General features: G+C 43.1%; 2 protein-coding genes across 5 annotated transcripts in view; both read left to right on the plus strand.

The window, feature by feature from the left end:
• LOC147708329 (FERM domain-containing protein 6-like) overlaps nucleotides 1–16,842 on the plus strand; it is a 649,337-nt gene that overhangs the window by 167,992 nt on the left and 464,503 nt on the right. The gene's annotated exons all lie outside the window — the stretch shown is intronic.
• Nucleotides 1–16,842, plus strand: part of LOC147708330 (uncharacterized) — a 68,830-nt gene that overhangs the window by 42,525 nt on the left and 9,463 nt on the right. Inside the window, exon 2 of the mRNA XM_086925106.1 lies at nucleotides 1,774–2,316. Within this exon, the coding sequence (XP_086781232.1) occupies nucleotides 1,774–2,316 (543 nt within the window). The remainder of the gene's footprint in view (nucleotides 1–1,773; nucleotides 2,317–16,842) is intronic.

Genomic DNA, 16,842 nt, shown 5'->3' on the forward strand with positions numbered 1-16,842 from the left:
TGATGTAGAAGCTGTTTTTTACAATTATTAAGGATCTGCTCCCTCATAATCAAATTATACAATCCTGTATAGTCTTGTACTTTGCTGCCCAGTAACCAGCCCTCCAGAGCCTTAGTAGCAAAATCTACAAAATCAGTCCAATCCTGAGTCTGCGTGTTCTGGGTGTCCCTGAACAGCAACCTATACTGCTCAGTGATTAAGCCAATCCCATCTATCAGAGCACTCCTCAGGACAGTGTAGTTGTCAGCATCCTGATCACTAACTATTAGGATCTTATCTCTGCCTTTATCTGAAAAGGAGAGCCACAAGATTGCTGCCCACTGCTCCTTGGGGACCTTTTGCACTTTGCAGGCCCTTTCCAAAGCAGTTATCCATTTGTGGATGTCATCCCCAACCTGATAGGGAGGGACAATCTTGTTCAGGTTTCTATGGTCATGAGACCTTTCCCTATCTCTAGGTACTATGCTGCCACCAGTGGGCTCTAGCCCACCCAATTTCTTCTCTCTCTCAAGATCTAGGATCTCTTTTGCAAGGGCAGCTTCTTGCCTTTTGATCCTAAGATTGGCTTCTCTCATCCTAGCTTTGTGCTCTCTTCTCTGAGGGGAAGACATCCTCCTCAGAGCAGAGGCACTGGACCTTACTGAGGAATCAGAATGATCAGAACCACTGGACAGTGATCTGGGCCTTCTGGTTCCACTCTTAGGCGTATTTGGAAGGTTAGAGGGGGAACTACCATGGCGGGTTGCAGAGAGTCGCAAGGAGGAGCTGTGAGGAGACGCTGTGAGGAGACGCGCGGCGGAACGGCTGAGCGGCCGAGCTGAGCAGTGAGCTGCGAGCCGTAGACGAAGGAGAAGACAAAAAAGGGGGGACCTGCCCCGACCCGACCCAGTCCCGGGGGAGGGCGCTTTCTTTTTTATTTATTTTTTTCAAATATGGAGCCTCGGAGCCGCGGAGCTTCGGTGCCGCAGTGCCTTGCAGTGCCTCGTCATGACGTGCTGCTGCTGGGTGAGGCGGAGCAGCCGAATTGTGTGCTAGGAGCTGCTGTGGAGCTAAGGAGACAAGGAGACTTAGTTGAGCAGCGTAGCGGCTGCACTGTGAGCCGCGAGCCGCTGATGCTGTGAGTGAGTTGGACCCCCGTGGGAGGCTGTTTAGCGCTGTTTTAACATTTTTTCTTTTTTTTATGAGTAGCAGAGTGTTTTAACCGGAGTTACACAATTGATTTGAACTGGGCATTGAGCGGTGCTGCATTTTAACTTGAGACAAGGCCCTGCCAGCCTTTTCAGCTCTCCTTGGCCCATTTAATAAATATTTAATTATCATTTACTAAACTCCTGCTGCTTGACGGTAGATGATGAGGTCAGACCGTCAGCGTGGGGCATTGCCAACATTAAAACAACGACAGAAGTCTGAGGAAGCTACGGTTGTTTTACCCCAATTTGAGCCATGCCAAAAAAAGAGGAAAATGAGGAAATTAGCGGTGGCAGTGCTCCCCTAGAGGGGCATACGAGCGAGTCAGCTAAGTCGGTTCTTTCACCCATAATTTTTGGACAGGACTGTAAGAATTTGCCGCATGCTACGCAGCCATCTATTAAGAGTTTCTTCTTCAAGTATCATCAAAAACAGTCCCAAAAACAAAAACAAAATAGAATAAAAATAAAAATAATGAGTCTGCCAGTGACTGTGTAACAACTTCATTATCAGCTTTACCATTATGTGGAAAAAATGGAAAAAGTGTTTACCCTTGTGCACTAATAGGGTCTAATATGTTTTCAGAAATAGGAAATTCAAATGAAATAGCAGGTTTTCATGATAGGATTGTAAATGTTGAAAAGGCTGAGAAGGATGAAGTGTTGTTACCGTCTAATTCTCTATTAGCATCTTCTGGTCACTTACAGACTCAAGTTCAAATTCATTCTCAAGACTCTGTTGTTCGCCCTACAGAGTTAATTTTGGTTGATGATTCTCATGTTAACAGACAGGAGGATCTCTGTAAAACGATAGTTGTGAGCAGAAAAGTGTCTGGATCAGTAATTGATATCTCCTCCTGTCTGGCTCAGAATGTAAGTGAAGAGGTTATTGTGCCAGATTTTATAGTTGAAGAATCAAATTTCAGGGGGTGGTGGGGGGTTAACCAAAGACCAGCTTCAGATGAATTAGTATCCAGCCCAAATGGCCAATTTGATAAAACTGGTAATGCAAGACCTTTTAATGTGGACCAGTCGAGCATAATCCTGGAGAATAGTTTCACCATTAACAAATTACTATTGGTTCCTGGTGTGGTTATCAGTGATAACATTCCCAATTCAAATGAACAATGTAAGTCCACTAACATAGTTATAAATAATCAGTTTAACCCAGTTGATTTATCTTTATTAACTAAATTTGAAGGGAACTTTCAGGCCAGACCTGGTGATTTAGAAAATAACGTTTCTAGACCTGAGTCTGGTATATGGGATTGCCTACTACATACTATGGACTCAATCACTAACGCTTTTAATTTCCATTCGGACAAGTTAGATATTGAGGTAGACATCCTAAACACATTGGCATCACGTGTAGTAGGATGCGATTCAAAGCTTCTGCAATTAACTAATCTGATCACTAAGGTGCAAGCTGACAAAGAGAGTCAGTTAATAACCTGTACTTGTGCTTAATTGATATATAAAATCTCTGATCTACCGTCAATTGTCAGTTCTATGGTGCATGAAGTGAAACTGTTGTCAGGTAGAAAAGTTCATGGTTATGAAGAACTTAGTAATCTACTGTGTATAAAAAATTATTTAAAAGGTCCACTTAGATTTGGGTCATTGACAAAAGAGAATGCGATCATATTACAAAAAGATGCGAATAGCAGAAATAGTATAGATATAGATAGGAATGATCAACCTGTAAATGATGCCAATAAATTGCAATCTCCGAAAGTATCCCATGTTAGTCTTAAAAGTATTAAAAACAATGACCATTTGGTAGTTGAAGAAATAGTTAATGATTATCCCGTGCCAATTCAAGCCTTAAGTGTTATTGAAAATTCTGAGACGCAAATGCTTTGTCCTAACGCAAGCCAGGTAATAGTCGTTACTACAAATCCTGAGATCCCGTCCAAACGGGCAAGAAAAAGGTTAAGGAAAACCCATAATAAAATATCACAGGATAAAAAACTCCCTAATAAGGTAGTTAGTAATAACCTTAAAAAGTCTAAAGAACTTGTAACGAAAGCCCTCTTTCCGATTTTTAGATCAATGAAAGATTCTGTAGTTAACTTAAAGGATAAACAAATTAGTCAATATGTTAATAATTCTATGCAGGAGGAGGCTAAACCAAGTATGGGGACCAAAGTTCAGCCTCCAATAAAGTTAGGGGTTGCTGTACTTGATCAGTCTAGAAATGAATGGGCCGCCCAACAAGGAGATCAAAACACATTTAATCAGAAAACTAAATTCTATTAATCCCCATTGTAGTAGGAACAATCAGGCAGATCAACCCTGTATTCAGGACCAAAAACCGTTAGAGCCTAATGAATCAAATCACTTCACAGTTTCTGTCTTGGCCCCTGCTAGTGGGAAGAGGGTATCAGTTGACTCTAGAGATAAGGATGATATAGAGGCTTCTGTCTTGCTGTCTGAAAAGAGGAAAGTAGTCTTTTGTCCCCAATATACTACGAGAGGCACTTATGATATTCTGAACAGTGGAACTATTCTGAAATTATTAAATGCAATTTCAGATCTGAAGGATGTAGTATCAGACGATTTGGAATTTGTAGAATTTAAGAAAGAATGTGATAACACCTACAGGGAAATAACTATTACAACCTGGAAAAGTAATGAAATTGTTAGTAAAATAATTGCTAATTCTAATACATTTGAGAAATGGGGTATCGAAGTTTTGAGATTCCAAGTCCCGCAATATCCAATGTTGGTAAACCCATTTAAGTCACCATGTAGCCCGGTTCTCAAGAAGAGTGGACAATAAATAGTCAGGGCATCAAATGTCAGAGTGTTGAAAGGAGCTTCAGGTCCATCAACAGAGTTAAATGTGTCTTGTGGGATTAAGATCAGGAGTTGTCAGCCAGGTTCACGAACATGTGAAGAGTTAAAGAAAATCCCCAATCCGGTAGATGATTGGAGTTGGCTTCCGTCAATATTAACAAATGTAAATTCTGGGAAGAAAGATTGATGTTGAGTTTCTCTTGAAAGATCACTAAACCTGTTTAAACTTTGTTCATGGAATACGATGGTCTAAAATCACTGTTCGAGGATTCAAATGTTATAGGCTTTTTAAAAACTTATGATATGTTAATTTTTCAAGAAACTTGGAATATGTGTAGCGAACCCCTCATTGGTTATTTTGAATATTTGAATGTGGCAACTCGTGAGGCCTCTATTGGCCGTCCAAGTGGTTTTCTCTCTATATATGTTTCTTTGAGTCTTAAAGTTGAACATTTTGAGATTGACCTCCAAGTAAAATGGACACAGTATGTCAAATTAATAGCTAGTCAATCGATTATTTTCTTAAATGTTTATTTGAGTTCTAAAAATAAGGTCAGATCCACGCAACTTACTCATCTATAGGAAATGGTGAAAGTGTTATATTTTGTTCACCTGGATTCAATGATTATCATTTCCGGGGATTTTAATATGCATCTTGTTTCGTATAAAAAGCGGGAAATCCACTTAAAACTTTTATCCCAATGGACAAATTGTGAGTTTATAAAATATAACTTAAAGATTATGCATGATGGTGATAACATTCCGACATTTAATTAAATGGGTAGTACTTCCAAAATCGATTATACAATAATCTCAGAGAAACTTTCTAATTTAATTCAAAGTTATCAGATAGTCCCAAGGATTGAGAGCGATCACAATCCTCAAGTTATCTTTTTCGATTTTCCTTTTGATTACCTGCCTGAATCTAGAATAATCAAAACTGCTTCACCCCTTTTAATCTTAAAAGGTTAATATGGAATAATAAAACCGAGAAAGATATTTCAGCAAGTCCTTTCTTGTTTAATTGTAGATGTTCAAGTTGGTAATGTTGATGGGAAATCTATGGTTGCTCTTTGGCCTTGCTTATGTGCCGCGCTTTTGGTTCATTTCTCTAATCGGAAACCCTCTAAGGGTATAACCCTAAATCCTAAGAATCCAGGGTGGTTTTCTCATCGCTTACTATACCTTAAAAGAAGTCTTAATAAAACAATAAGATCACTGTATAGGAAAGCAAAAGGGTTATCATATTTTTCGATATCCCTCCAAATTAGAGAACTGAAAAAGAGATATAAGAACGAAATATGGAAGGCTAAACAAGCATATTACGAAGAAACTTGGTCTAAATTACATTGTGCTTGTAAATCTAAAGATTTGCGGCTATTTTGGAGTATTATTAACAACCTTGATAATGGTAACTATAGAAGTAATAGTGCCAATGTTGATGAATTAAGTTGGGTAAACTATTTTAATAATTTGAAAACTGTTCCTCAAAGCCCACAGTGCGATAATGGTAGAAGTAATGAACATCATTGCCAACATGAGATAATAAATGGAGGGTTAAACTTTAGTGTTTATGACCCCCAAAGTTCCCTTGATATTGAGCCATGGTCGGTTGATAAAGTAAAACAAGCATTAGGAATGCATTAGGGCTCAGGTTTGTTTGAGTTAGAGATAATGGCATTGTAAATGGCAATGTGTTTTAGGCATGTGTTTTGGAGTGGAAGCATGTGGTGTGTGTTGGAGATATGTGTGTTGGATTGGAATGTTATCAATGGTGGCATGCTGCACTTTAACGCATTATCTTTAAAAGGTAAAGTGCAGCATAGTGCGATAGGTACAATATTAATTGGTGGATGCGTTATCAATTGGTGTGTGCATTGATGGGTGGTGGATGTGTGTGCCTGTAGGAATTGTGCAGTGATGGCTGTTGATGTGTGTGTTTGGTGGAAGCGTGTAGTGGTGGCTTGAGGTGTGTATGACTGGTGGTAGCTTGCAGTAAGAGCTGTTACTGAGTGTGGCTGTCAAGCCTACAGAGCTGGATGGTAATGCGTGTGGTTGGTGAAAGGGTGCACTGACAGCTGTTGATGATTGTGCCAATTGAAAGAGTGGCTGGTGCACTGTCAGCTGTTGGTGTGTGTGTGTGTTTGGTGAAAGTTGCACTGACATTGTTTGTTGTGTGCGTGGGTGTTTAGCGGCACTGATGCATGGTCGTGTTTGTTTTTGGTGAAAGCGTACATTGATGGTTGTTGGTGTTTGTGCCTGGTGAAAGCATTCTTTGACGGCTGGGGGTGTGTTGTTGTGTGTGTTGTTTTGTGTGTAGTGGTGAGTGTGTGGTGGTGAGTCTGTGGGAGTGAGTCTGTGGGGGTGAGTCTGTGGGGGTGAGGGTGTGGTGGTGAGTGTGTTGTGGTGAGTGGTGACGAGTGTGTGGTGTTGAGAGAGTGAGGTGTGTGTGGTTTGTGTGTGTGTTATGTGTGTGTGGTGTATGTGTTTGTGGTGTGTGTATGGTGTATGTGTGTGGTATGTGTGTGTGGTGTATGTGTGTGTGGTGTTTTCTGCACACTCACACACTGCCCCTACATATTCACACACTGCTCACCCGCACACTCCCAATGTCACCCTGCATAGTCACACACTGTTTATCCTGCACACTCATTCTGCACACTCACACAATGTGCACCCTGCACCCTTACATACTGTCTCTGCAGTCACTCTGCACTCACTGTCACTTTACACTCACTCTGCACTCACTGTCACTCTACACTCACTCTGCACTCACTGTCACTCTGCACTCACTGTCTCTGCACTCACTCTGCACTCACTGTCACTCTGCACTCACTGTCACTCTCGCACTCACTCTGCACTCCCTGTCACTCTGCACTCACTGTCACTCTCGCACTCACTCTGCACTCACTGTCACTCTCGCACTCACTCTGCACTCACTGTCACTCTCGCACTCACTCTGCACTCACTGTCACTCTCGCACTCACTCTGCACTCACTGTCACTCTCGCACTCGCTCTGCACTCACTGTCACTCTCGCACTCACTCTGCACTCACTGTCACTCTCGCACTCACTCTGCACTCACTGTCACTCTCGCACTCACTCTGCACTCACTGTCACTCTCGCACTCACTCTGCACTCACTGTCACTCTCGCACTCGCTCTGCACTCACTGTCACTCTCGCACTCACTCTGCACTCACAGTCACTCTCGCACTCACTCTGCACTCACAGTCACTCTCGCACTCACTCTGCACTCACAGTAACTCTCGCACTCACTCTGCACTCACTGTCACTCTTGCACTCACTCTCCACTCACTGTCGTTCTCGCACTCTGCACTCACTGTCACTCTGCACTCTTACTGTCGCTCTTGCACTCACTCTGCACTCACTGTCACTCTCGCACTCACACTGCACTCACTGTCACTCTCGTACTCACTCTGCACTCACTATCCTCTCGCACTCACTCTGCACTCACTGTCACTCTCGCACTCACTCTGCACTCACTGTCACTCTCGCACTCACTCTGCACTCACTGTCACTCTCGCACTCACTCTGCACTCACAGTCACTCTCACACTCACTCTGCACTCACCGTCACTCTCGCACTCACTCTGCAATCACAGCAACTCTCGCACTCACTCTGCACTCACTACACACTGTTCACCCTGCACACTCACACTGTTTACCCTGCACACTCACACACTGCAGTCACTGTGACCAGTGCCTATGTGTGCGCGCAGTGCCGGTGTGTGTGGGCAGCCTGTGTGTCTATGTAGTGCCTGTGTGTGTGAACAGTGCCTACGTGTGCGCGCAGTGCCAGTGTGTGTGAGTAGTGTCTGTGTGTGTATGTAGTGCCTGTGTGTGTGAACAGTGCCTGTGTGTGTGAACAGTGTCTGTGTGTGTGAACAGTGTCTGTGTGTGCGAGCAGTGTCTGTGTGTGAACAGTGCCTGTGTGTGGGACGTGGCTGTGTGTGTGAGAAGTGCCTGTGTGTGTGAAAAGTGCCTGTGTGTGTGAGCAATGTATGTGTTTGTGAGCAGTGTCTGCGTGCGTGAACAGTGCCTGTGTGTCAACAGTGCCTGTGTGTGAACAGTGCCTGTGTGTGGACAGTGCCTGTGTGTGAACAGTGCCTGTGTGTGATCAGTGTGCCTGTGTGTGTGCGCAGTGCCTGTGTGTGTATGTAGTGCCTGTGTGTGTGAACAGTGCCTATGTGTGCGCGCAGTGCCGGTGTGTGTGAGCATCATGTGTGTGTATGTACTGCCTGTGTGTGTGAACAGTGCCTATGTGTGCGCGCAGTGCCGGTGTGTGTGAGCAGCCTGTGTGTGTATGTAGTGCCTGTGTGTGCAAACAGTGCCTGTGTGTGCAAAGAGGGTCTGTGTGTGTGAACAGTGTCTGTGTGTGTGAACAGTGTCTGTGTGTGTGAGCAGTGTCTGTGTGCAAGCAGTGTCTGTGTGTGAGAAGTGCCTGTGTGTGAGAAGTGCCTGTGTGTGTGAGAAGTGCCTGTGTGTGTGAGAAGTGCCTGTGTGTGTGAGAAGTGCCTGTGTGTGTGAGCAGTGTCCGTGTGTGTCAACAGTGTCTGTGCGTGTGAGCAGTGCCTGTGTATCCCTGTACCTAAAATCAACCTACTTGTCATGAGGCCCAAGGTTAGACACACAAGCACAACTGTTGCAACCCGGCTACTCGGACCCTCCATGCAGAAACACATTCCTGCTCTCGAAGGTTTGGTTTTGTTGCTGAACAAGACATGAGAACCTTTGATGAGATGAGGAGAATGTGGCAAAATGTGGGACTGTTCGTAAGCCAGTGAAAAGAATTCCGTTTCGTACCTGGACGTTATTGTCTCCAATACAAACGCACTTACATACTTTGTGGGGTAATGAAGACTATGTGTCTCATTGTCGGCGCACAACCAAGCCGGCTCTTCAAAGGCCAACACTTACACATGAAAGGATGCAGACGAACGCGCGCCCACCAAACTTACTGCAGACTGGTGAACGCACCCCGAACATCTGTGTTCAATTACCGCGGCACCCTGACAGCTCGTAATTGACAATTTATTGCTCTCCCCTGCGCGTAACCGCACAGAATATGCAGGAAGTGCACAAACTATAATCCATATGGCCTATTGCGTGAAGGCTAGTAGAAACACAGCACTGCGAGGACCAATTAGCATGCAGATGCCAAAATAAACTACGGAAAAATCTCGCGCAGTGAGGAATTTTTACTTCACTATTCTGATCCCCGTACCAAGACGGCTCGGAGCTCCGCCCCACTTCTGACGAAGTGGTGACGTAGGCCAAGCCCTAAAAAGTAATAAATAAGATTTGATCTAATGGATCGCCTGGCCCGAATGGAATTCCAAAGGCCATTTTTAAAGCAAAGATAAAGAATTGGCCAGAGCTATTAACACTCCTGTTTAATGATGTTATTAACCCTTTCGATGCTGATGACGAGCTCAGCTCGTCATCACCCACGGGTGTCGTGTGCTGATGACGAGCTGAGCTCGTCATGGAAACAGCAAAATGGTAATTCCCAGCACAGGAGGGGGAAAACGCCTAGCAGCCAAGGTGTTAAAACAGGCCTCATTCCGGAATAATAGCAGGGAAGTATTATCCAACCAATATATAAAAGTGGCCCTCCAGAAAACCCCACAAATTATCACAGATGTAGATGCGAACATTTTTGCTAGTTGTCTGTGGATGAATTGGAATCATGGGCTATAAGAGAGGATTTGATTCCTAATCTACAAACTGGTTTTAGAAAGGGAGAATCAATTTATACTAATTTGATTTTATTGTCAATATTAGGCGAAAGAGCCAAATGTAGGAAACAAAAATTGTATATTTGTTTCATTGACCTAAAAGCCGCCTTTGATTCTGTGCCCTGAAATGTTCTTTGGTCGAAATTAATTAATTGGGGTATATCTGAAACACTTTTAAAAATTATCAAATTATTATACACCGATACTTGGGTACAGATCAAAATCGGTGACGGTAGACATACGACCCGTCGCCTAGAAACTAATGTCGGCTTGAAACAAGGATGTGTTTTGGCTCCTTGCCTTTTTAATCTTTTTTTTATGTCTGATCTCCCAGCTCATTTTAACAATGTTAATGCTCACTCTCCCTCTGTTTTGGGTAAAGAGATTAAATATTTACAATATTCAGATGATACCATTTTATTAAGCCAAACTGTTATAGGGTTAAAAAGATTAATAGGTTCTTTTAACATATATGTTACACAAAACGGTCTAATAATAAACACCAAAAAAACGAAAAAAATGACAGTGGGAAAAGGCAAACTGGGAGTAAAAGAATGGAATATTAATGGTTTGGTTATTGAATGTGTAAAATCATATAAATATTTGGGAATCACATTTGATCAAGGTTTGTCATTTAGGTAGCATTTTAATACCCTCGAAGCTAAGGGCAGTGCGCTCGCATTTGCCTTTAGAAAATTGAGGGATAACCTATCATGCCCTAATACGATCACTTGCTGAAGGTCATGAGAGCGAAGTTAATCCCATCTTTGGACTACGGTTCTATTATTTTTCGGGGCAAAGATGCTAAACTACTCGATGACATAGAATTAAGGACATATAAATCAGTTTTTAGGATCCCCAAATATATTAGTCGTGCCAATATAAGACTTGAATTTGGTCTAAAGAAACAGTTATTGGTCCTAAAATCTACATTTTTAAAGTCCTTACTGTCCCTATCCCGAGCTGAAGAAGGCTTGTTAGCAAATCTGTGCTGGCTTGAAATCTCGAAAGGTGAATAGTCGAGTAGTTGGCAAACTTATTTAAATGAGTGTCTATGTAATTTTGAATGCCCAAAATTAGTAGATAAAGATAGGAGCAAAATGGTTTATAAGAAAACAATTAAGCAGTCGGCTGCTTTACTGTCTACTATAACGGATAAAGATGAACTAAGGAAAAAAGACCACTTATGGTCAATAGCTAACTCTTTTGGCAAATTGTCACCCCAACCTTATTTGTTATTTCATCTAAAACCTCTGATTAAGAACAAATTATTAAGGTTTGGGAGATATCCAACTAAAGACGGAACTCCAAAATGGGAGAACAAATGGCCATCGAGTATTTGTAGGCTATGTGGGCTGTGTGATGAAACCTTACAGCACATTGTAACTCTGTGCCCAATCTTTTTAGAAGAGCGGAAGACTGTTTTAAAGCCTATTTTTAATGAATTGGGAGTTAGAACATGTCGGTCTGCAATTATTGTATGTCTAAGAGGGGTTAACATTCATATTATTCACCAATTTGTTAAGTTTATCTTTATAGCTGAAAAGAAATTCTGTAAAGTAGACATCTTAAGCAAATGAACTATCCGTAATGAAAGTTAATAAAAAAAATGGTAATGATATAATGATTTTAAACGTTTTTAGGGAGTGTGTGGGCTATTTTAAAGTGTTTTAAATTCATTCTGTATTAAATATCATCCCACAATAGCGGATTGTATTTCATGTATACTTTTGTCTTGAAGGCATTTTATGTGTACTTTTTTCAAGTCTAAAGCCTATTTGATGACGTTAAATTGTTAGCACAAGGCATTTTAATTACTGTTGGTGCGTTGCATATCATGTAGCATTACTAACTTAAAGAGTCTATTTGTAATGTTTTGCTGCTAGCATAAGGCACTTTAGCTCTGGTGCTGAAAGCACAATGCAATGCACTGTTTAATCCGATGTTGCTCTGAATACGTACTTTTTTAGTTTGTAATGATTTTAATTAATCAATAAATAAATTTTACTTTTCTTTACCATGGCCCTCTCCCCCTCCAGACAGTCTTAAGTTGCCCAGGGGAGCTTCATCAGCTGCATACTGGTCATCATCCTCATCAGAGACCAATGGATAATCTCCAGTGGTATTTTCCTCTGTTGAGAGATGGCCCCCCATCTACCCCCTTGGTTACCTGGGTCTGATGCATTCTCTACATCATGAGCCACTAAGATATCTACCAGGTGGTTGAAGGTTGGACTCTGTCCTTGTCTCAATTTTCTGGCTGCACACAGGCTTCTCAGTTCATGAAAAGTGAATGAGTCGTACTTAGAAGGCACCCTCTGAGTTTCTTCTTGAAGAGGTTCACTAGGGCCGGCTTCCAAAGACATTTTCTAGTGAGGTGTGGTGTGTGCACCCACCTACACTAAATGGTTTCCTACTAGAACCTCTCCAGGAGTTTTAGTCAGGTTGTGCTAAGCCCTTACCACCTACAACTACTAAGTTCAGGAGAACTTATGTAAATAAGACTTGATTTATATGTACCTACAGGTACCTTGAAATGATCTTTCAGATGATATTACAAGATTATTTGGTAAAACAAATTGCAAGCTCTTATCTCAACCGCTGCACACCAAAGTGAGAAGTTAGCCTGGCATATGATGTCCACTAGTTCTAGTGGGCACCTTGCACCAGTCTAATCGACACTTATTGATGTTGGTTCTAAAGTCAACCTTATAGAAAGCTATCCTAGTGGTAGCATGAACCAGCAGTCTTCAGGCTAAGACTTCAGCAGGCGAGTTAAGCAAGTTGCTTTACCATATATAATCCCTTGAATACCAAATGAAAGGATAGCACACAAGGTATATATCAAATATATATGTATTTAATCTAAACACAACCCCTCTGCACTCTTTATGAGGGCAGAGGTAAAAATACAATACAAGTCACACAGTTAATATATGATAAGTTACACAGTATATGTTATGCCCTAGGGGCCTCACAAACCATATACTAAGAAAGTGTTATAAGTACCACGTGAGAGTTAGAAAGCAGGCCTAGGTTAGGAAGTAGGAGACCCATTGGAGTCGCGTGCAGTGTCTAAACAAAGGCGCGGGTTCCCATTGACTTTATATGGAGTTCGTAAAAGATACAAAGTTACAATGTGAGGACACTTCCGGATAAACTAGGATGGAACCCTTTTAAACTAGGACACTTCGAGAGTCAAGTCCCACAGGAGCACTGGAGTACTCTTCCTCTCTCACCCAGGGAAGCCGGGTGCATAGGTGTCTTTTCGTGTCAAGTTTCGTCCTGTCCCACAATGGATCCAGTTGACTGCAGCGTCGGTATCCGGATTGGACCCAACAAGCCTTGGCAACCGCAACCCATGCAAGATGTCGAGACTGGCTCTGTTGCAGACCAGCAAGGTCTGTGGCACCTCTCCTTTTATGGGAAGCTGGAGCAAGCCTGGAGCAACCAGGATCGCAAGTTAGATTCAAGATGGCGTCTTCAGGGGGCTCACTAGCCAACGGTCAAGGAACCGGGAAGACACATCAAGCACAAATATAAAGGTGGGGCCCACGGGACACTCGCGGAGTGTGGGGGCCTGAGCTTCAGTTCAAATGATGCTCGGGGCTGGGGCTTCTTGTACTCCAATGCACAACTTACTGAGCCTTCATTAAAGGAGTGCAGGTAGCAAAATGCAGGGTGTCCAAGATGTCCGGTTCCACGTCTCTCGTGTCCGCCACAGGTCTCAGCTTTGCTGTGGATGTGGATCGGGGTCAGAGAAGTCTGGAAGTCCAGTTCTTGAGTCGCAGAGTCTTTGGGTTCCGATGGGAGCCTTGAAACTGCAGACTGGCAAATTTGCTGTTGGTGCCTGTTTGAACAGGGTGGTCACTCCTTGACCACAAGGTAGATGTCTTCCATCTTCCAGTCAGAATGGAAGGTTGAAGGTCCAAGATATGTCTTACAAAGATTCTTCCAGGATAACCTAAAGTCCTGGGGACACAGCTCCTATACTTATACTAAGGATGGGGCTGGTTTACCTGACTAGGTCCCTCCTATGGGTGGAACTGAGAAGGGGGTGGTTACACCCCTTTCACTTTGTCCAGTTTCATGCAAGAGCTGGGGCTGGAGTACCCCAGCAACTGCTTTGAACCGGGCTATCCATGGAGCACCTTGTGTGCCCCAGGCAGTGTCTAGATGCATTCACTGAATGCAGCCCTCCCTGCCCCAATACACAAAACCCCTGTCTGGGGAGGTGCTGGCACCTCCCTGGACAGGAAACCTATTGTCCAGGCCACCCTTGCTGGAGCTTCCCCCAGCAACAGGAGGTCAGACTCGTGTTTGTGGCAGCAGCATCCATTTTGTGATGCTGAGGCTCTGTTTAACTTTAACCGGGAAAAGCAGTAATTTACATGTCTTTTGCCTCTAGAAAGGTGGAATGCTACCCCCGCCGCCAGAATTGACGGGGGGGGGGTAGTATTCCAAAGTGTTTGACACTTTACACGACATGTTTTGATAAAGCCAAACCAAAGTTAGTATTAACCGCGAGGATTCTAATCCACTTAAGAGTATATGGTATGGCTATATCATAGAACAGCTATAAGGAGATGGTTCTAAAAGCTGAAGTGGGGCTCAACTCATGCTAGGGCACCCTCTCACATAAAACCAAGCACTCTGCTTCCAGGATTGTCGAGGCCTACCATAGGAGTGGCTTATAGGTGTATATGTGTCTGTATGTAAAGGTAGATATAGGTATACTATATCTAAGTAAGGGGTGATTACACCACCTTACCCAGGCTGTGTGAACAGACCTGTGGTGTCAGTTTGGAAGGCAAACCAGGGGTTGCACAATACATGTTGCAGCCCCTGGTAGGCCCAAGGGGCACCTATGCCCTGGGTACCTATGGTACACTATACAGGGGCTCACAAGGGTGACTCAGTAACCAATCTGGTATGTACCTAAAGTACATGGAGTCCATTTTATAGGGAAAGCAGATAGTCTGGGGCCCTGAATAGCAGTGTCCCAGGCCAACTAAGTCGAAAACCAGCAAAACACCAGGAAAAAGGTTGGGGTAACCATATAGTCAGATTCCACCTTCCTACAATATTCTTTAAAAATCACAACTGTAACCAAAACACTTTTACTTAACTGTTTACAGCTTATGTCTCGGGACTAAATCCGAGATCCAGTCCTGGGGTTAGAAAAGTAATCCTTAAAGCAATTAATTTCATTTAAGTAGAAAAACCCATTGAGTTCAATGTTAAATTGTGTTTGAAATTGTTTTGCCTACTGCAACCACTGTAGCTATTGTACTTACAAAGTCTATTGCCTTTTTGCAAAGTAATTACCTAAAGTCACTCATATTGAGACAAGCATATTTTGATGCCTGGTGGTTCTAAAATAAAACAACTATATCTTTTGATATTATTATTATTATTATTATGTTTCTTATATAGCGCCTGAATCGACCCCCGAAGGGGTATCTCCGCGCTTACCTTGGGAACCCGTCCTGGCTTTTCCCTGTGAGATAGCCCCTACAGGGGATCCCCAAGGTGAAAGCCAGGCATCCCGCCACGGGAAGCCGTTCTGGAGATTAAGCAAGCTTAATGCCCAGAGTTGCAGAGTGTGAACCCATGATTAGGTCAGGCACCGAAGCGAGAATTATCGAGTCCATGGACATTTGAGCTCAAGACCCTGCCGTGTCGGGAATTGAACCCTGGTCCCGGGTCTGACCTCTGCTTCAGGGTCTGCCTGCTCTAACCAGTGAGCCACACTTCTCAACTGATATAAAACAAAATGGCCTAGAGTTTAGTTCTTGAGTGTGTGAAACCTTTTGCTGACTGAGTGTGTACAAAAAATGTTTTACACTGTCCTCTGATACTGCCTTACTGCTCGACCCGGCTACCACTTTGGAGAGTAAAGTTATATCTAACTTTAACCTCTGTCATACTTCTGGAGACTGGGGACTCTATACACACTGTACCTTACTTTGGTCCAGTATATATAGAGCCACTTTCTTACATTGGTGGATCAGCGGTGGGATACAAACTTACATTTTTCGACTACTTGGTTACTATCTGATCACACGACAGAACTCATAAATTGCCTTTAGAATTCTGAAATTGGTTTTTCCAAAATCCTAAAAGTCTTGTCAGGGCCTTGCTTAAAGTCCCATTAGAATTCTAGAAAAGTAAAAGTCACTATAGTCAAGGGTAGAGGGTTAGAACTGTCAGGTTAGAATGTCTCAACGGAACCCAGCTGTTAGTGAAGATAACACCATGGAACTGGTTGAGGAGCTTGACCTCACACCTTACTTACACTTGTCTTTCAAGGAATTGAGGTCCTTATGCAAAATTAAAGATATAGCAATGGGCCTGCATCCAACCAGACAAGGGCTCCAAGGGCAAGATGCAGGGTCCTATGACCTCATAAAGAACACTCTGATTGAGGGATTTGGTCTAACTCTTGAGGAATACAGAATTAGATTCAGGGGGGGCTCACAAAACCCAGACCCAGTCCTGGATTGACTTCGTACACTACTCAGTAAAAACACTGGATGGTTGGTTAGCTGGACATAATGTGCATTATTTCACTGGACTATACAATCTGTTTATGAAGCAACATATATTAAGTAACTGCACAAATGAAAAGCTGCATCAGCATTTGGTAGACCTAGATCTAATTTATCCCCAAGAATTGGGAAAGAAGGCAGACCATTGGGTCAAGACTAGGGTGACAACGACAACCACTGGGGGTAACAAAAAGAAGGTGGTTACAAAACCTCCCAAGGGGAAAGGTGGTGATAATCCCTAAGATAAAAAGTCTGAGTCTTCCAAAGGGCCCCAAAAACCTGTACAGGTGGGTGGGTCCCAATCTACTCCCTATGTGCCTCAGCCCTATAGGGGGAAGAACGTTGATCCCTCCAAGGCCTATTGTAACAAATGTAAGAAGTTGGGACACTTAACTGTAGACAAAAAATGCCCTCACAACAAGGCCCCTAAGGCACCCAGTACAGCTACTCCTGGGGCAGCAAGTCTACAAATGGGATCAGAGAAGTGCCCAGAACAAGTCTGAGAATATACTCAAGCAAGTCTAGTTTCCTTGGGGGAGGTGGAGT

This window comes from Lissotriton vulgaris, chromosome 6 (genome assembly GCF_964263255.1).
Source record: "Lissotriton vulgaris chromosome 6, aLisVul1.2, whole genome shotgun sequence".
NCBI classification, from domain to species: domain Eukaryota; kingdom Metazoa; phylum Chordata; class Amphibia; order Caudata; family Salamandridae; genus Lissotriton; species Lissotriton vulgaris.